Raw genomic sequence first — 20,249 nt, 5'->3', positions numbered from 1 at the left:
ACTTTCTAATTGTGGAAAAATATACTGTGTGTGACGTGGCTATCTGCTAATTATTTTAACCAACAAACATCAAAGGGTACAACATGAGGTGATTTTAATGTTTGAATAATTAGTACATGGAATATGGATAAAATGTACTTTTACATAGCTTTAGAAATGCATGGTTCTTAAATTGATTTAACTTTACTACAAAACATTGAGGCTACGTCTAGACTGGCATGATTTTGCGCAAACACTTCTAACGGAAAAGTTTTTCCGTTAAAAGTATTTGTGCAAGAGAGTGTCTATACTGGCATGTGCCTTTGTGCAAAAGATTTGCTTTTGTGCAAAAGCATCCGTGCCAGTGTACATGCTCTACTGCGCAAGAAAGCTCCGATGGCCATTTTAGCCATCGGGCTTTCTTGTGCAAGAAATTAACGTTGCTGTCTACACTGGCCCTCTTGTTCAAGAATACTTGCACAAGAGGGCTTATCCCTGAGCGGGAACATTAAAGTATTTGCGCAAGAACCACTGATTTTGTACATTACAAAGTCAGTGTTCTTGCGCAAATACTCGCGGCCAGTGTTGACAGGCGGCAAAATTTTGCGCAAAAGCATCTGCTTTTGCACAAAATCATGCCAGTCTAGACGCAGCCTGAGGTTTGTAGAAGGTGGTTGAGAGCAATGGTAGCACAATCAGAAGCCACATTGGAGAAAAATAAAGTAGAAAAGGGCAGTATGAAACAAATGCTTCTAGTGAACTGACAATTTTTGCTTCTATGGATTTTTGTCAGTGAAATTGTTTTTATCAAATGGGTTATTAAAATATAGAAATCATTTGTATTTATGTAAATATGAATTACAAGTAAGCGTCAGAAAGATATTTCAGTACATCATTTTTCATTCAGAAGAATCATAGAAATGTAGGATTGGAAGGGACCTTGATCATCTAATTGTCCCTCCTGCACTGAGGGTAGGCCTAGGTATTATAGACCATTCCTAACAGGTGTTTGGAAGTTTTTAAGAACAGTTTAGACAGGGGTGACCAAACTTACCTATTATCCAGCCATATATGACAATTTTCAGAAGTTTGAGAGCGGGGGGTACTTATTGGAAGTTGGGGCTTCTGCCCTACAAGAGTTGCCCACCCTGGGTAGGGGCTTCAGCCTCACTCTGGTTGAGGCGCGGAGCTCCATCAAATGTGCCCCTCGAGACTGAAGTCCCAAGATCTTCCTCCCCACTGGGCAGAAACTAAAGGCTACACAATGACGGGGAGCACATGGGGTCACGTGCCCTCCCAGATTTGTGCCAGGGTTTGCTGGCTTCTGGTGTCACCAGCCTCCTCCCTTCATGGCAGCTACTGGAGCCAGAAAATTGGTTTGGATGAAGGAGGGGGAAGTGACCTGGGGTGGCAGGGTCTCTCTTCAGCTCCCAGCTATTTGCTGCTGCCTCCTCCATGGCCACAGCTACCAGGAGGAGGTGCTAGGTCCAGAAGGGAGTATGAGTATGGGTGAAGGAGAGGATTCTGACCAGGAGCAGGGGTGTAGGAGGTGGGGCAGTGTCTGGATGGGGGATGGGTGAAAGTGCAGGGGTGCAGAGGGTTTGGGTTGCATGATGTAGGGATGTAGGAGACGGTAGAGGGTTAGGGGGAGGGAGAGTCTGGGGTGCCAGACGCAGGCTCTGCCTGGGAGGTGCTTACCTAGTCAGCTCCCGGCCAGCAATCCAGCAGGTCCCTCAGATAGATAGGCTACCTGCCTGTCATGTCCTGCGCTCCACTCAAAGCAGCTGGCTATCAGAATTATGTGCTTTTCTGAGTGCCATGAGCCTGGGAGAGGGGTACTTCTCATGCTGTCTGTCCTGCAAACATGGCCTGAGCAACTCCCATTGTCCGGCCAGTGGAAGCTGTGAGATTGTGGTAGGGCAGGATAGCACACAAAGCCTCTCTTTCCCCCCTTCTCCCTAGCTCGTGGTGGTGCTCAGAGAAACCCATGACCCCAATAGCTGGCTGTTCTCACTGGTGTGCAGAGACAGGGCAAGCAGGGAGCCTGCCTGAGGCCCCCACTGGGTTGCAGGCTACCTAAAGGCTGTATTTTACCTGCCCCTGGACTACTTAAATGTACTGTTTAGTTTTCACATGAAGAGTACAGAAGGTATTTTAGCTGGACATCAGAACTTTTACTGGATACTGATCAGTCTTCGTTTTCTTTATCCTAAGCAAGGCTCCACTTTTATCTCTTTATTTTTTTAAGGTGATGGGCTAGGGGATATAGCATTTGTTTTACTTTTAGTCAGTGGCTAACCTATATATACAATACAATTGATTTTCTGATTTCATAGAATGTTTATTTTTATTCAGAGAATGGGCTGAGACTAAAATGCAATTTAGTAATTGCTATATTTACTGAAATTAAATGTTTATTACAAAGACTTGTAAAAAGTGAAAACACATTGCCTCTCGTAATGCCATTTATACAGGATTCTTCTTTCCACATCTTTTTTAAAGCATTTACTGTTTTGCTTCAGTTTTTTAAAATGGCTTGACAGAGCTGGATATTATTAAAACTTCATGTGAAAATTACTACTAAAAGCAGTCATTGTTACTCTAGAGGATAAAAGCAATGTTACCCATAGCTAGAAAACTTGTTCAATCAGCTGTTGAAATGTCAGGGAGGCTGGAGAAATAACTAGTGAGTTACAGTTAATTCATTTCTTTTGTTTGGTTAGGAATGTATACAGATGCATTAGATTTAATTGTGAATAAATATTTTATAAACAAAAACTAAAAAAATTGTTCAGGATTTGGCGTCTATGATAAATGTACTGATGTATATTGCCCTGATCTATCTTAAAGTTTAACAGACTTTATTATGTGATTTTTTTTTCTATATTGTTTCAAATATGCATAAAAACTGTTATTTCTGCTTGTTGGTTCATAATAGAATGCAAAATAATACTGTTTAATATTGTACTAATTTTTCACTCTTGATTGAATTCAGTGAATACTAGAGAAGAGTAAGGAGTAGAATCAGGAATTAAAGCAGTTTTAATCCTTGTGTTTGTATGGAATAGAAAGATTAGTCACTGCATGTACACAGATGGTTTCTAATTGCATCAATACCCTCTTAGATCGTAAACCATCATAAATTTGAAATTATATGTTGTACTTGAAATAGACTAACGCAGTTTCCTTTTTCATTTTTGTTTCAGTTCTGTAGAAAGTGTTCTAAAAACACTTGTGAAGAGCTGTCGACCGTAAGTTCGTAACTATTTTCCAATCTTTCTGAAGAACATGCCTTTAGTATTTATTTTCTGTAGCATGTTAGCTCTTTGAGGGTTCTTTTAAGAAAATAGCGCAGACAGTAATAAGTGTAAGCTTTCTGATTTCATTTCTCTCTTTCCAACATATAGTTAGCATTTATGGTTGAAGTTCCAAAGTTGAACAATGTTCAGTAACTTATATCGCTATTAAAAATGTTTTCCCTGTGGATGACAGCGATGCCACTCTGCATCCTGCTTGCCTCCTCCCTGTCACTCCTCCCCATCTCCCAGCTCAAGCTTGCCCTCACTGCTTCCCCTTGCCAATTGGAATTGCTATTTTAAACCAAGCCCCATCTCCCCTTTTCCCACCCCCACCCCACAGGGCTTTCAACACCAAGAAATATGGCAGAGTAGCTGGCAGACCCCACATAACAGCTGTGACAGCGAAGGGGTGGGGACGAAGGGTATGGTGTTTGGGACAGCAGTCCAGGGACAGGCACTAGGAGCAAGGCTCCCAGCTGGGCTTATGTGCCAGCAGCAGGCTCTTGGGGAGCTGGAGCGTGGTCCCTGACCACCTGGAGTCTGGCTGTCCCGGCGCAGACTTACTCCGTCCCCAGTGGCTGCACTGACCGTGACTGCCAGAGCACCCCTGAGTCGCCCAGGGGAGCTGCCACACCAGCCTGTCTGCTGCTTCTCTTCTGCTGGGTGGCCCTGGGCTCTGCGGGCAGGACTGGGGCAGAGAGCAATGCAGGCAGGACCTCACAGGGGAGAGGATGGGTCAGTGGCCCCCCGCATTGCTGCTTTCCCCACCTCACCAGGCTGCAGTGCCCAAGAGCACTGCGTGCACATAGCACTGTCTGCACCTTGCTGTGCCCCATGTGGGGCAGGAAGGCACTTCTGCACCTCCCCGGCCACCAGGGTTAGAGCTGGGCCTGCCATGTGCTACGGCCAGAAGTGGGGACTAGGGTCGGGGAGAGAGAAATGGTATGGGCTAGCGGGGGGAAGGAGAGAAGAAGGGACTTTGGCTGGTGGGGGAAGGAGAAGGGATCCCTGCTGGTGAGTGAGGAGGGAACAGGGGGATCTGGGCTGGTGGTGTGCGGGAGGTAGAAGGGACCCTGGTTCACAGTAGGGGAGGGCTGGTGTGGCAGAGGGAGGAGAGAGAAGGGGCCCGGGCAGGTGGGGGGTGTCGAGGGAGAAGGGACCTGGGTTGGCTCAGCCACAGCCCAACCCTCCCCAGTGGCAGAAGAGAGCAGGGAAGGTGCGAAGAGGGAGTAGACTGTAAAACATTGTTTTGATAAATTTCGAATCCCTATTAGTTTTTCTTCTGCTGTTGTCTCAAGTGTATTTATTTGATTGATCCTTTCTTTCTGAGAGAGATTCTTCTAGTTTCCTTAATCACATGTATGAGCCTGTGATTCCTGTGGCATATTTTTATAGTAGGATGTTTCACGTGAAATTGAGAAGACAATAACTAAGGGCAAGCACTTTGTACCATGTTGAAACAAAGTGTGCATGTGTTTTAAAATATACTTTTTTCCCTCTAAACTAAAACTTTAATTGAAAACCAAAAAGTGGAAAGCCACATAGCATTTAAAAAAATAAAAGCAGCAGCAGATAAATCCTAAACCAATCTTTGTAATCTGCAACCATGATTTTATCTCTTGCATTTCACCTCAGTCATATCCACTACTCATTGTGCATATGCCCTCCCTGTGGTCTAGATTTTTCTATAGTTTTCTCTGTTAATTGACTTATAGGAGTCTGGGATATATACAAGGAATGCAGTTGAGAGGTCTGGTAGCTCTTTTCTGGCCTATGTGAAATATTAATATTGTCCACTTTCTTGGTGGACAGGTGATCCCCATTACAAAACATGGTCACATTTGGCATCTGTTAAATGTTACTGGGAAAGACAAAGGTTTGAATAGGCTATCAATATGTAATCACCCCAGTTTGGTGTTTAGACGCGTTGGCAGGGCAGAGTGAGGATATTCTGCACTGTTGCTGGTTGGACAGTGAGATTTTCTTTGAACAAATGAACACATTTGTTTTTTAAGACTGACAATTTGTCATCTTTTATTAGCAGAAGATTTACTTGATGTAAGATTTTTATTTCAAAATGATAGTGTGAAATTTGGTTAACTTCTGGAAGCTCTTTACTCTAAATTTTGCATGGATGAGGTTGTCGGAATTGTTTGCATGGCTTTTAAGTAGCCTTATTTTATCTATGTTAACTTTCTTATATATAAATACGTCTTTTTACTGCAGAACAAATTTTAAATGCTAATTGTATAAGAGTGTGAAGCTTCTTAGAAAAGTTTCATATTTGTTACAGGGCTATTCTAGTCTTCCTTTGTTAGGTGAAATTGGAATATTAGTTGTACTTCATTAAAATCTATCTTCAATTTTAATTTTAGTTATTTGGTCTTACAGTCTTTAAATTGAAGTGATTTCTGTATCATAAGGAATTTTTTAAGTTGTAATAAGAGTAAGAAATATGATTACAGTTGTACTCTGTAGAAATCATCCTTGCTTCCAGATATCTTATCCTTTAGACTTTATATTTTGCTTTTTGTGATGGGTGAGTGAAGCTGAGGATTTATTTGAGCTACATGTCTGGTTCTTATTTCCTTCTTTATAATGATATGGCCCTTATAACATGTCAGTGCACAATTTAGTTGTAAAATTAAAATTCACAGCAAAAAGAAATAAATGAAGAGCAAATTAAGATTTCCCCTTTTTTAGGTATTTTCCAGAAAATGCCACCACGGAGATGCTGGATGAATGGCGGCCTTTAATGTGCCCATTTGATGTTACCATGCAAAAGGCCATCACCTATTTTGAATTATTTCTGCCTACCTCCCTTCCTCCAGAACTTCACCATAAAGGTTTTAAGTAAGTATATTTCCAAGTTTTAGAGGAGGAGTTGTTCTTTGCTGAGCAATATCACAATACATGGCCAAGGCATTGCCTGTAAATTGGTTTATACAGTTGTGCATCATGCAAATAGATTCATATATTGATTCTGATAAACATGTGTTTCTGATACTCATGTAATTTTGCTGTTTCTTAGAATAGCTGAAAATTGTATGCCTTTGACTTCTAGTGCTGGGAAGCTATCTTCTTTGTAGGCGCTTATGCATACATAGGTAAAGCTAAGATAGTGTGGGATCCATTTTGTGTGGCTGAACATGGATATATCTGGATTTGATGCTTACTCTAGCCACTTGGGACATATCTCTGGGATAAGATAACTGAAAATGGAGAGTCTCTAGAAGGGATGTGAAGGTTTAACTAGTTAATTGGTAAACCTTACCCTTAATGGGTGAGGGCTACTGGTTAAGATTAACTGGTGGGGCTGTAGCAATTCCCCACCTGCCGTGGGCAGGTGTCTGCTTCAGACTCATCAGGGGGCCCGCCATGGACAGGGGCTTGCTCCAGTACAGCCCCCGATGTGTGGCGGGGCTGGAGCACCCTGCAGGCAGGGACAGCTTCAATCCGGACACTGAAGCAGCCCCTGCCTGCGGGGTGTCCTAGACCTCTGCAGGCAAGGTCTGCTCTGGTATCCCTGATAGTTCAGTCCCTGCCTTTGGCGGGAAGGAGTGGGAGAAGGATGCATCCAGCCACTGCGGGGTGAGGAGTGTTGTTTCGGCCTATTGGCAGGGAGAGGGGCTGCTTCTGCTCGGCCCTTTAAATGGTTGACCAGTTAAACAATAGGTTTAACATGTTTGCCAGTTAAATGAGATTTTACATTCCTACTTTCTAGTTTGTTACCTGGAGGTAATATAAAAGATCAGAATAATCTGTATCTCCCTCTATCTCAGGGGACTGAAGCAAAAGACCAGAACTTCCTTCCTCTGAGTGTATAAACGTCACCTCTAATTATTGATAGTAGCTACTGAAATCCATTGCATGTGGTTCACCAAAGACCCTATGGTATTTTAGCTTTGCCTATGCATGCTGAAATTAGTTCTCTGATGCTTGTAGTCATCAGATGTCTGAATGGCTTATTGCATTTGAAACAGCCGTTTAAAAAATCTCTGGTTATATGTGATAGTAAGTTGATCATTAGAAAACTGATGAAACCTCTTGCACTGCTTCCATGTTACAACCATCAAGGAACAACTTCAGTGAGTGAGCTTCATGTGCTATTGACTTTCATTCCACCCTGTTTTAAAAGGATAGTATGGTGATATTTGGTTTAAGGATGTTAAGAGGTGAGTAATTGACTAATCGTGTAGTTGATACAAATTGTATCAACTACACGATTAGTCGATAAGGGAAGGTTCTGTGTGCCAGCTCACTCCAGTCCAGAAGCTACCCCTGCTGCAGCTCTGCAGTTTAAATGTAGTAGGAGCTGGATGTGCAGGCAACCTGACTCCTACTATATTTAAACTGCTGAGCCGCAGCAGGAGGAAGCCCAGCACAAGCCAAGACAGAGCCAGGACCACTGCGGCTTTGCATTTTAAATGTAGTAAGAGCCATCTGCGCTGCACCTCTGCATTTGTCTTGGATCGGCATGAGCCGGGATTGCTCAGTGCCAGCTTGAACCAGGTCCAGGAGCCCCTGTTTGTGGCTGCTCCACGCTGGGACCCCGTGCAGACACAGGCTGCTGCCGGAACAGCCTTCCCTACCTCTCCCCCCAACCTGCTGCCTCTGAGAGAGGCAACAGGGGTGGGAGCGGGGGCAGGTGTCATGGGGGAGACTGTACTGGGAGGAACCAGCTTCTGTTTTCCCCTCCTTGCTGCCTCTCATACAGAGGCAGCGGGGAGGGGAGCAAGTAGTCGAGTACTTGACTTGATTACTTGTATACATCCCTTATTTGTTTATCCTAAATTCTTCCCCAAAGTAGTGTTGGAGTTCTCCCTTATGCTGGCAATCTTCCTGTCAGCATTCTCCCCAGGACTTCCTGGGGAAACTGTTCTTCATTAACTTCACGTGAAAAAAGTATCTGGAATACATTAGAACTCTCAATACAGACAGATGTCAAATTCATTCTGTGAAGAGAGCGATACTGCATTATTTTTTTTTAACTCTGTAATCTTCACGTATGAAGTTCAGGATCATATACTATCCACAATAGATCTCCCACTGATTACAATGGGAGTTTTGTATAAAGACTGTAGGAGAATATGGCTCTTATGGAATAATTGAATTTCAGTAACTGAGAGTTACTATTGGTTTTGAAATTGCTCAGTGGTGATGGGATATGAGACAGCAATTTAGGTAATTTGCATGTACAGTTACCCCACTTCTCAATGTAGTTATGGTAATTGTGCAAGTTAGGGGCACAGGTAATGGCTTGGATTATTGGATAATCTTGCTTTTAGTGACATCATGTGCAACTGAAATGCAAGCTCCCCCAGTTCATATCTCAGAGCTATTTCAGGCTATTACTAGAAATTGGATCTAAATGGCTATTGGATTGAAGAATTTAGGCAAAGGAATGATGAAATTTGTTTTCCAAGCTCTGAAAGAATTTGGGATTAAGTCTAATGCCTCTCAGTAGGACTCTACCAAATTCATGGTCATGAAAAACACACCACAGGCTATGAAATCTGATCTTTTGTTTGCTTTTACCCTATGTTATACAGATTTAATGGGGAAGACCAACATTTCTAGAATTGGGAGCCCTGACCCTTTAGAGAGTTGCAGCGGGGTTACAAGTTAGTTTTAGGAAGGTCACAGGGATTTTCATGTTTACTTCGGTTCTGGAGCAGTGCAGAAGTAAGAGTAGTACTGCAATTCACCCTATAGTGGCCTTGTGACTCCCCACCCTCCAAAGAAAAAAAACAAAAAACGCTCTTACAATACAGTGACATTTCAGATTTAAATAACTGAAATAATAACATTTTAAAAATCCTATTGCTATTAAATTGACCAGCGTGGACTGAATTTGGTAGGGTTTTGTATAATAGTCATGCAGACTAGTAGGTGCGATATGTTCTTACTAGTGAGCACGTCAGTTGAGATGAACAAGGAATTGATGAGACTGAGGTTGGCAGAAGTAAGTTAAGTATAGATGTAAATTATTAGTAAAAGTTTTATGTTAAACTTTTGAGTTGAAAAGTTGTTCAGAAGTGATAAAGGGTGGGGGAATGAGGAGGAAAGAACTTCAAGGACTGAATCTTAGGCTCAGAGGTAGGGATGAAAGATCTTGTGGTAGGACAGTGACCATAACTAATGGGCGGGGGAAAGGGGAGGAGAATGCTTGGGTTGGGGAAAATGAGTCCAGTAGAAAAATGTGTTTGAGACTGCCTGGTAGCAAGGATGAAATGTGTGCCTGATGAAGGAGAAGAGATGGTGAAGTGCTGAAATGACTAGATTGATTTAATTTTCTTGCAGGCTTTGGTTTGATGAATTTATAGGCCTTTGGTTTTCAGTTCAGAATCTTCCACAATGGGAGGGGGTGAGTATTTACTTTTTCTAGTCTTGTAGAGCAGTAGTATATAAATAAAGCTGAAACATGACTGTAAATAAACCTGAAATACAGTATTTAACTTGGATTCCATCACATCATGTGTTTTTCCTCCCCTTTCCCTAATGTGGGGAAAAGAGCTGGTGATTTCATGACTTTCAACGAGCTGTCTTTGACTGAGTAAACAAGCCCACAATTTTGCTTGTTGGGCAGTTCATAAATGTTCTCTCATGCAGCTTTCCTTTTTAACATTTGAACTGTTTTCCAGACACCAGCCAATCATTAGGGGGATGCAAAGGGCCATTGTGTTTGCTTTAGTTTATAGTTCTATGAAATCCCACCAGTGTAACAACATTCATTGTCCCTAATATGAAAAAGAAATGGGAGAAGGGTGAAGTTTTGTTTGTATCTTAGTCATGAATATTAAAAGAAGTAACAAGTTAGGTCAGATTTCAATGCAGGAACTTGTAATAGTTTCTCAGATATTTACATTAGGCTTCTTTACTTCTTTTAGCTGTGTGAGACATTGGTGTGTGTATATATATGATCTTAACATCTTTCTTACAGATGTCTGTGCTGAGGCGAACTGATATTTTGCCTCCGTGACATCTGGCTAAATTGGCCTAAAGTTCTTCTGTTAGAAATCTTCAGAAGGATAGCTGAGTTAGTCTGTAACTGGAAAAACTTAAAAAACCAACAACGAATAGTCTAGCAGCACCTTAAAGACTAATGAAACATGTAGATGGTATCCTGAGCTTTCGTGCTCATACCATCTGCATGTTTTCTTAGTCTTGAAGGTTCTGCTAGACTATTCATTGCATTTTAAGTTTTTCTGTTAGAAATATATGTTATACAATATTGACCTGTGTGTGGGTTTTTTTTCCAGCATCTAGTAAACCTTTTTGCTCGCTTGGCCACTGACAACATAGGGTACATAGACTGGGATCCATATGTACCAAAGGTAACATCTATATTTTTTTACAAATGATATTGTTTACCTTACAATAATATTACACTAACTCTAAATATATATTTCAGTGTAGGCAGTACCAAAGCTAAATATTCTCTTTTAGTCTCATAAAACTGCATTTTCAAGATCTGCAGTTGAAAATCTAAATTAACTATTTCAGTGCATAGCTTTGGAAGTTGTCAGTCTTCATCAGTTAACTCAAGCTGTATTGCACCACCCTTTTGTAAACAGTTATGCATGTGAATAACTTTAAATGTACAAGTAGTCCCAACTTACTTGAAAGAATGAGACTAAATATTGAATTAAGAGATGCACAGCACTTTCTCATTGAATCTCTCAGACTTTTGATTTCAAGCCATTCGTAGCATTTTAATATATTAAAATCTTCTGGTGTAAATCAGCTTTTGCCAGCTTGGATCAGATTTTGAGATAGCATACATATTTTCAAAAGTCCAAAGTTATTTTTGTGTCAAGCAAATCCAAATGAGTTGTTAATGATCTAACGGAATATAGTTTTTTTCTTTGTTGTTATGATGGTACGAATGCTACAAAATTTGGGCCAGCTTCCTTGGAAAATAGTTCAACTGCATATTGGTACTGAGAAGGATCATGTTAAAGCCTTTGTGAGGCTAAGTGTAAGCTGTAAGAATAGCAAAAAGTCAGAAAGAGACTATTTTGAGCAATGTTTTGTGTCACTGAAACTCCTGGCTCATATGTCCTCCTGCCCCTTATTACTGGGAAAATAGATGTATTTGTGTGACTCGGATACATTTAGATCTGCTTGCTTCAGTTATTTTAGGGAATTCAGGCACAGCTTTTTCAGGCTATTAAACATATGAAATTACTCTTCAGAGAGCAATTAGTCTCCTGACTTAAATGATCATTACTTAAATTTTGAATCCTTCACTGAGTGTAAAATATTAACTTCATCAGTCTCCTGAATAGTTTGGGTGCTTTATCGCTGACTTTTGGTCTCTTATGAAAAGATGAAATCCGATTTCTCTCATAATAGAAATACTTGATCTTTAAATGGTTGTCCTTTATGTGGATTTGAATTGCAGGGTTCGCATGTGCTGGAATGGAACTGTTCATAGTAATGTCAGTTGACCTGTACATATGTGGAATGTGTGGCATGTCCAAGGCTGTAAGAAGCCATCTGGGTTGATGTCACTCCAGTTCCTTAGTACAACATGGCCAGAATCAGAATCCTTGTTCCTTAGTGCTCTTAGCTTGCTTTGCCTACCGTGTTTCTCCTTTATGACCTATATATACTTTTTTCTTAGTGTAGCTGTCTGTTCTAGTTACCCTGTCCTTAGTTAGTTAAAAAGTCTCCGAGCGGTAGCTTCATTAGTTTGTAACTTTAAAAACAACCAGGAGTCCTGTGGCACCTTAGGCTATGTCTAGACTGCAAGCCTCTTTCGAAAGAGGCTCTTTCGAAAGAGAGCGTCTAGACTGCATGTTGAACTTTCGAAAAAGCGGCTTGCTTTTTCGAAAGAAAGCATCCAGTGAGTCTGGATGCTCTCTTTCGAAGAAGCCCTATTTACATTGAAGAACGCCTTCTTTCGAAAGAGGAACTTTCGAAAGAAGGCGTTCTTCCTCGTGAAATGAGGTTTACCGCCATCGAAAGAAAAGCCGCATTCTTTCGATTTAATTTCGAAAGAACGCGGCTTGAGTCTGGACGCAGGGGAAGTTTTTTTGGAAAAAGGCTACTTTTCCCGAAAAAAACCCTGAGTCTGGACACAGCCTTAGAGACTAACAAAAATATATAATATCATGAGTTTTCATGGGTAAAATCCACTTAATCAGCCAGCTCATTTGATCAAGTGGATTTTACCCACAAGAGCTCCTAATACTATATATTTTTGTTAGTCCCGTGGCACTTTAGAGACTACCTGTTTTTCTTAGTTCGTTTAAAAAAAAGAGGAAGAGAGAGACATTTTCCCCTTGGTGGGAATCTTCCTCGGCCAGGAGACTGTCCGCCAAGCAGGTTTAAATACTACCCTTCTTGCCCTCACTCATTCTCTGTCAGTCACTAGCATTAATTATGCCTGTTTCCTTAGCACGGCTTATGTCCCTGTGTATTGCTCTATTTGCTGCTTGTCCCCACCCCAAACTTGCCTTTGTAAGTTTCTTTTGGGGGAGGCAATGCATGCCCGTGTGCCACCAGTTCTGGCACTGGAGGACTGGTCACACCATCAGTCTGCACTGGCAGCCACCCCCATTCTCACTCCCATCTACCGGTGGCACTGTTGCATCTGCCCAAGCAGCACCATATGCATAAGAAACACACATGGTTACAAAAGGACCACCCCCGAGTTCAGAATTTCCTCCTCAGGCTGCACCAGGTCAGGTGAGAAGTTGCACAATGACAGTTGAAGGGTTCCCTCCCCCTTCCAAGAGTCCTGCTTTTAGCATAAGTCCCAGCACTGTGCTCCGACAGCACTGACTTCGGCCTTGGTAACAACAGCTTTGCCACCATTGCCAGGCACACCTCCAGGACATCTGGTGCTTCTTGCCCAGCTCCATGAGTGCTAATTACCTGTTCCCACTGACACCTACAGGTAAGCTGAGGCTGCTGCTTGCTGGCTCCCCACTATAGCTCACATTGCAGGTGGCTCTTGGTCCCCTGTCCTTGATTTATTGAGCCTCTCCAATTGATGGACTGTCTTCCAATGCCTACCACTGTTCTGCCAGTCTTATGGGTACTGATGGCTCTGCCACTACTAGACTTGTCTTCTGATGCAGACTCTGTCAGACCATTCTAACAGCCTGGATCCCCCACGGGCAGTCCTATCTGCCAACTTACGCATGGTTTGCTGACTTATGGTTTGCCTATCCAGGTGGACTACTGGTTCCTAGAGACTGCTATGCCTGACCCTATTGGGACACTTGGGACCTTTACTGACAAAGTACCCATTGTTGCTTTTCTATACCCTCCATAACCATCTGTGATGGACTTTTGGCTTTTTTATCTTCATTCACTTGGATACTGTCTACTTTCTCTGTGGCTTTCTCACTGCCTTTCCTGTAATCTGCAAGCTGACCGCACCAAAGGTCATGGCTTATTCCACATGGACTCATGCCACTACGTTAGCCTTTTCTTTAGACTTTCTGTGGCAAGACATTTGTCATGTGACTGCTTGGTCTTCTACCCATAACTTTGCTACATGTTATGCCGTTGCTCCTGCCAGTTGACAAATGCTGCTGTTGGCCAAGCTGTGATGCATAAAAATTGCCATAGTGGGTCATAGCAAAGGTTCAGCTTGCCCAGTATCCTGTCTTCCAACAGTGCCCAATGCCAGATGCCCCAGAGGGAGTGAACAGAACAGGTAATCACCAAGTGATACCTCTCCTATGATCCATTTCTAGCCCCTGACAAACAGAGGCTAAGGACACCATTCCTACCCATCCTGGCTAATAGCCATTGATGGAACTAACCTCCATGAATTTATCTAGTTCTTTTTGGAACCCTGTATAGTCCTGGTCTTCACAGCATCCTCTGGCAAGGAGTTCCACAGGCTGACTCTGCACTGCGTGAAGAAAAACTTCCTTTTTTTGTTTTAAACTTGCTACTTCTTAATTTCCCTTATTCACTTTGTCCACGCCTGTCATGATTTTATAGGGCTCTATCATATTCCCCCTTTAGTCTCCTCTTTTCTAAGATGAAAAGTCCCAGTCTTTTTAATCTCTCTTCATATGGCATCTGTTCCAAACCCCTGATAATTTTTGTTGCCCTTTTCTGAACCTTTTCTAATGCATCATTTTTGAGATGACTGCATCTGTACGCCGTATTCAAGATGTGGGTTTATGATGGATTTATATAGTGGCAATAAGATATTCTCAGTCTTATTCTTTCTCTCTTTTTTTTTTAATGATTTCTAACATTCTGTTTATTTTTTTGACTGCTGCTGCACATTGAGTGGATGTTTTCAGAGTACTATCCACAGTGACTCCAAGAATTCTCTCTTGAGTAGTTATAGCTAAATTAGTCCCCATCATTTTGTATGTATAGTTGGGATATTTTTTCTAATGTGCACTACTTTACTACTTTATCAATATTTAAATTTCATTTGCCATTTTTTTGCCCACTCACTTAGTTTTGTGAGATCTTTTTGAAGCACTTAACAGTCTGCTTTAGTCTTAACTGTCTTGAGCAGTTTAGTATCATCTGCAGATATTGCCACCTCACTTTTTACCCCTTTCTCCAGATCATTTACAACAAGATTTAATAGGATTGGTCCCAGTACAAATCCTTGGGGAACTCCACTAGTTACTCTCTCCATTCTGAAAACTTATCATTTATTCCCACCCTTTTGTTTCCTGTCTTTTAATTAGTTATCAGTCCTTGAAAAGACCTTTCCTCTTATCCCATGATAACTTACTTTAATTAAGAGCCTTTGGTGAGGGACCTTGTCATAGTGTACTTAGATTTCCAAAAAGCCTTTATCTATTGGATCCCCCTCGTCCATGTGTTTGTTGACCCCGTCAAAGAACTCTAGCAGTTAGGAAGACATGATTTCTCTTTACAGAAACCATGTTGACTTTTCCCCAACACATTATGTTCATCTATGTATCTGATCATTATATTCTTTACTATAGTTTCAACTACTTTGCCCAGTACTGACATTAGACTTACTGGTCTGTAATTGCCAGGATCACCTCTAGAACCCTTTTTAAATATTGGTGTCATATTAGCTATTTTCTAGTCATTACGTACAGAAGCCAATTTAAAGGATATGTTTCAAACCACAATTAATAGTTCAGCAATTTTTAAATTGAGTTCTTTCAGAATTCTTGGGTGAATGCTGTCTGGTCCCAGTGATTTGTTACTGTTAAGTTTATCAATTTGTTCCAAAACCTCCTGTCATGATGCCTCAATTTGGACAATTCCTCAGATTTGTCACCTAAAAAGAAAGGCTCAGGTTTGGGAATCTCTCCAACATCCTCAGCCGTGAAGACTAAAGCAAAGAATTCATTTAGCTTCTCTGCCATGACTTTATCATCTTTGAGTGCTCCTTTAGTATCTCGATCATCCAGTGGCCTTATTGGTTATTCAGCAGGCTTTTTGCTTCTGATGTACTTAAACATTTTGTTATTACTTTTTGAGGGTTTTTTGGCTATCTGTTCTTCAAAAAGTGTTACACACTTTGACTAATGCTGAGCCCTCAAGCCCAGCTCTGCACTGACCACTTCTTGCTACTCCCCTGCAGTTGGAAACCACATAAGGTCCATTACTCAAAGAAGAGGTTACTTACCATAAATGGAGGTTCTTCAAGATGTATGGTCCCTTTCTGGATTCCAGTACCTGGTCTTTATCCCCTCTGCTCTATTGCTCCTGTGTAAGCAAGAACTGGAGCAGCATCACCTACACAACTTCTGAAGGCCTTGGACATGCTGTGTAGGCATCACACGAGTTGGTCAGTGGACACTATTATGAACAGTTCTGGCGCATGGCGCACCTGCACACCCACAATTGGAATCCAGATAGGACCACGTATCTCTGAATACCTCCAGTTAGAGTAAATAATCTCTTTTCTTAGCTACCATATGCTGTGTTCTTAAGGCACAAAGTTTCTTTGGAGTGTAACATTACCCAGAGTACAACATGAGCTCTTGAACAGCTGTGTCCCCTCATTCTCCAAAAGGAAGTGCCTTTTACACTACTTTGCTGTGAGACCAGTCACTCCTCGTGACTTCACACACAGATTTCAGCATGTAAATCAGTTCCAGTTATATAAGTGCTGTATCCAGCCACCCATGAATAACACTGTAAGGCAACACCAGCAAACTGACAGTCCCAGATTTTTACCTTTCTGGACAATACAAGCTCATATAAAGTCCGTAGTTTCATTTATATAAAATTACATGCACAAATCCTATTATCCCAAATGAAGTTTCTCAAACATTTAGGCTACGTCTACACTGGCATGATTTTCCGGAAATGCTTAAAACGGAACAGTTTTCCATTATAAGTATTTCCGGAAAAAGAGCGTCTACATTGGCAGGATGCTTTTCCGGAAAAGCCCTTTTTCTGGAAAAGCGTCCGTGGCCAATGTAGACGTGCTTTTCCGGAAAAAAGCCCCGATCGCCATTTTCGCGATCGGGGCTTTTTTGCGGAAAAGACTACTGTGCTGTTTACACTGGCCCTTTTCCGGAACAGTTTTCCAGAAAAAGGACTTTTGCCCAAGCAGGAGCAGCATAGTTTTTCCGGAAAAGCAGCTGATTTCTTACAGTAGATAGTCAGTGCTTTTCCGGAAATTCAAGGGGCCAGTGTAGACAGCTCAGAGCTTATTCCGGAAAAGCGGCTGATTTTCTGGAATAAGTGGCCCAGTGTAGACTCAGCTTACTGGATAGACAACAAATATACGAACTATAGGAAGATAGGTTTTAATTAGTTACAAGTAGTTGAGGCATATCAGGCAAGAAAATAAAAGCTAAAGCACAATATCTAATTTGGTAAGCTAAATGAATTCAAAGCAAAGATTCTTCTTTGAGTGCTTACTTATATTTATTCCAGTGAGGCATGTGCACACAGTATGCACAGCAGTCAGAAGGTTTTTTCCTTAGCAGTACCTATTCACTCCAGGCACCAAGGTATGGTCTAACCAATTATTTTGTATAGCTTCCATTAAAAAAAAAAAAAAAAAAAAAGCTGTGGTGGGTATTAATCTTGTTGTTAAATCCAGTTGAGAATGTTCTCATTAATGTCATGTTCCTTTTCATAGTTATGGAATTGCATTTTAATCATACTTGCCCGTTTTGTTGTTGTTGTTTTTTTCGTTCAAACTTAGCTTTTTTTGTTCTCCTATTTCTCCATTTTTGCCTTACCCAAGATCTCCAAACTCAGTGGTGTGGTTTGATTTCCATTATTAGCTGTAACACCTAGTTACAACTATAAAGAGATGATTATAAGGACTCTTCTGCCCCATCTTCTAGTGTCTGGTGCAGAAGAAGTATGTGGAGATAGGACTCCACATCAGGGCTTAACTTGAAATAAGCTACACAAATTGACTGTCAATTGCGTAGCTTATTTTGAAATGGCTTATTTAGAGTTTTGGTGCTGTCTATATAGCACTTATTTTGAAATAGAGCACTCTTTCTCCAACTTCCCTTATTCCTCATAAAATGAAGGTTACAGGAGTCGGAGTAAAAAGTCCTCCAGCTTGACAGTATTTTGACATTATGCTGAAATTACTGCTAGCTGTGTAACACGGACTGTGTTATTTTGAAATAATGTTGCTGTGTAGATGTAGCCTAAAGAACTAACTTTCCTTCTATTTCTACAAACTAGTTACAAAGAAGAGGCTGCTGGCACTCATTTTCCCCTTCAGACCTATAACATCAGTAAAAATATTAAAATAAAAATGAATAACTCCATCTTTATGGTACTTTTTCTAACTGAAAAGCAGTTACAAGTTGAGTGCCCCATAGCAATTCTTGGAAAACGCTTATGTTTATAGTACACACAAATAATCTGAAATACTAGGTAGACGTTCAAATGGTAGTAACTCAATTATTGCATAATTTTAACTTGACTTCAGTTCTCCAGTACCAGCAGTTTGAATCTCAGACTGCTGGTTATTTAGTGTAAAAGGTACTTCTCCTGCAATCATAGATTTTTAAAGCATTTCAGCTTTATGTGAAAACTGTTTGTCTCAGAGTAATCCCTTGATGTTGGACCTAAAATTCTATTTGCTGTGTCCACTGCTAAGAATGGAACCTGAAGTAACTTCTGGCAGCCAGTGATTAACTACACATGTGATGTTTTGTTACTCAGCTGTTTATTCTAGAAAATGATCAACAACCATGCAGAAACTGTTGCTCTATTAAAAGTTTTGTACAGAAATGTCTTATAAATACTATTCAGTAATGATATTCACTTTTTAACAGATATTTACAAGGATTTTGAGAAGTTTGAATCTTCCGGTGGGAAGTGGTCAAGTTTTAGTTCCAAGATTCTTAACAAATGCTTATGACATAGGACATGCAGTAATGTGGATCACAGCCATGATGGTTAGTATTCTTTTTATACAGTACGTTGAAAACTGGTAAATCAAAGCTATGTAGCTAAAATAATTTGAAGTATCTGGGTTTTCAGCTCCAGGAGATGCTTAGTTCTGAAGCTTTTTTGGTCCAGTGTTTATTTAAAAGTAGTGTCTTTCTGTTGTCTGTAAAGTAGGACATAAGGCTTATTTCTGGGCTGCTCTAAGTAGTGCTTTGGAAATGATCTGCCAACTCAATGATTTAAAGTCTAGTACAAGCTTGAAATTTGTCCACAGTGATGTTCTTCAGCGGTGCTGTGCAAACAGGATTCTCGTTCTTGGGTTTTCAGCTCCCATTGTGAGACAAGGAGAACTTCTGTAGCCAAAGGGTTTAGAATACTTTGACCTGAGGCTCCACTTGTAGCTGCTGCTGTTACTTTCTATTCCCATGGGCTATTGTGTCTTTTTATTTATATAAGTTCTTAATTGCAGCAAATTAGTTTTTCATAAATACCTCACCCATTAGAGACCCGTAATTGATCTGTCATCTGTTTAGATCGATAAAATATTCTGCATTCCTTATGTACTGAAAACAATACAGTTAAACTTCAGGTCTGTTGCATTCAAATTTTATTGTTGCTATAGTTGCAACTCAGCTCAGCATTTATAGTCCAGATTTTCATGGGTCTACCTCACTTCCTACAAGGATAATTAAAGAATCATGAATTTAATTTTGGGTGATGTTAGTGCACAGTAATGGAGCTATGTTGTTTCATCAAAGAATATAAAGAAATGCCAACAAAAAGGAAAGTTTCTATCATTATGCTATAGCAAGGGTGGCCAACTCACGGTTCGCAAGCTGCATGTGGCTCTTCAAAGGAAAAATTATAGCTCTTGCACCCGCGGCTCGGCTCCCACACCCAGACTGTTCTGCGTTCCCCTGCTCTAACCTTTTTTCCTTGTCTGGTCTGGGTGCCACTTGTGGCAGCAAGATCTGATGCTGTGGCTGACGGAAGCCTGCTTGGGCCACACACGGTTGTTACAGGGGCAGCTTTTTATTTTTATTTTTGTTTTGTTTTGTTTTTGCTCAACAACTTCTTTCCCTGGGCTCTTTGTGCTGTATCCACCATTATTTTGGCTCTTTGTAATGAGTTGGCCACCGCTACCAACATTACTGTATGAAATGAATTAAATAATTCTGAGTAGCTGCCCTTTCTTAATGCAAATACCCGTTCAGGAAGCCTACATGTTGAAGTTTGTAGTAGTCTCTCATTCTGAAGTGGGAACGGAGGCCACTCTGCTTAGCTGTGTAAGCAGCAATACTCAGGCTTGCAGCCTGCTAGTGTGGCTGAGCTGTAAGATATCTATCGCAGAGGTGATCAAACAGTGATAGTCTGATGCTCTAGCCCTCTTGGGTGGGAAGAGCACTGAGCAGTCTTTAGCCACTGGGCTCTGACTGGCTGTAATTAAAAGTCCAAGGCTCTGGCCCTTTGGGTAGGGTAGAGCAGGGTGCAGGCTTTAGCTGAAGCCTCCTAGCTAAAGCAAACAGTCTCTTGACGAGGGGAAGCCACAAGCCAAGCACAGGCATTCACTCCGGCGTAGGGGTGGTGGCAGTAGGGGGCAGAGGTGTACTCAGACCCATC

General features: G+C 41.3%; 1 protein-coding gene across 2 annotated transcripts in view; it reads left to right on the top strand.

The window, feature by feature from the left end:
- The window catches only part of PSME4 (proteasome activator subunit 4), a 142,189-nt gene that overhangs the window by 23,504 nt on the left and 98,436 nt on the right, over nucleotides 1-20,249 (top strand). For both annotated transcript variants that reach the window (XM_006122111.5, XM_075925476.2), the window contains 5 exons: nucleotides 3,186-3,230; nucleotides 5,982-6,131; nucleotides 9,582-9,645; nucleotides 10,541-10,615; nucleotides 18,515-18,637. In XM_006122111.5, coding sequence (XP_006122173.3) covers nucleotides 3,186-3,230; nucleotides 5,982-6,131; nucleotides 9,582-9,645; nucleotides 10,541-10,615; nucleotides 18,515-18,637 — 457 coding nt within the window. The remainder of the gene's footprint in view (nucleotides 1-3,185; nucleotides 3,231-5,981; nucleotides 6,132-9,581; nucleotides 9,646-10,540; nucleotides 10,616-18,514; nucleotides 18,638-20,249) is intronic.

Source organism: Pelodiscus sinensis, chromosome 3 (genome assembly GCF_052426305.1).
Source record: "Pelodiscus sinensis isolate ZL-2025 chromosome 3, ASM5242630v1, whole genome shotgun sequence".
Taxonomy (NCBI): domain Eukaryota; kingdom Metazoa; phylum Chordata; order Testudines; family Trionychidae; genus Pelodiscus; species Pelodiscus sinensis.
This window is presented reverse-complemented; position numbering and strand designations above follow the sequence as displayed.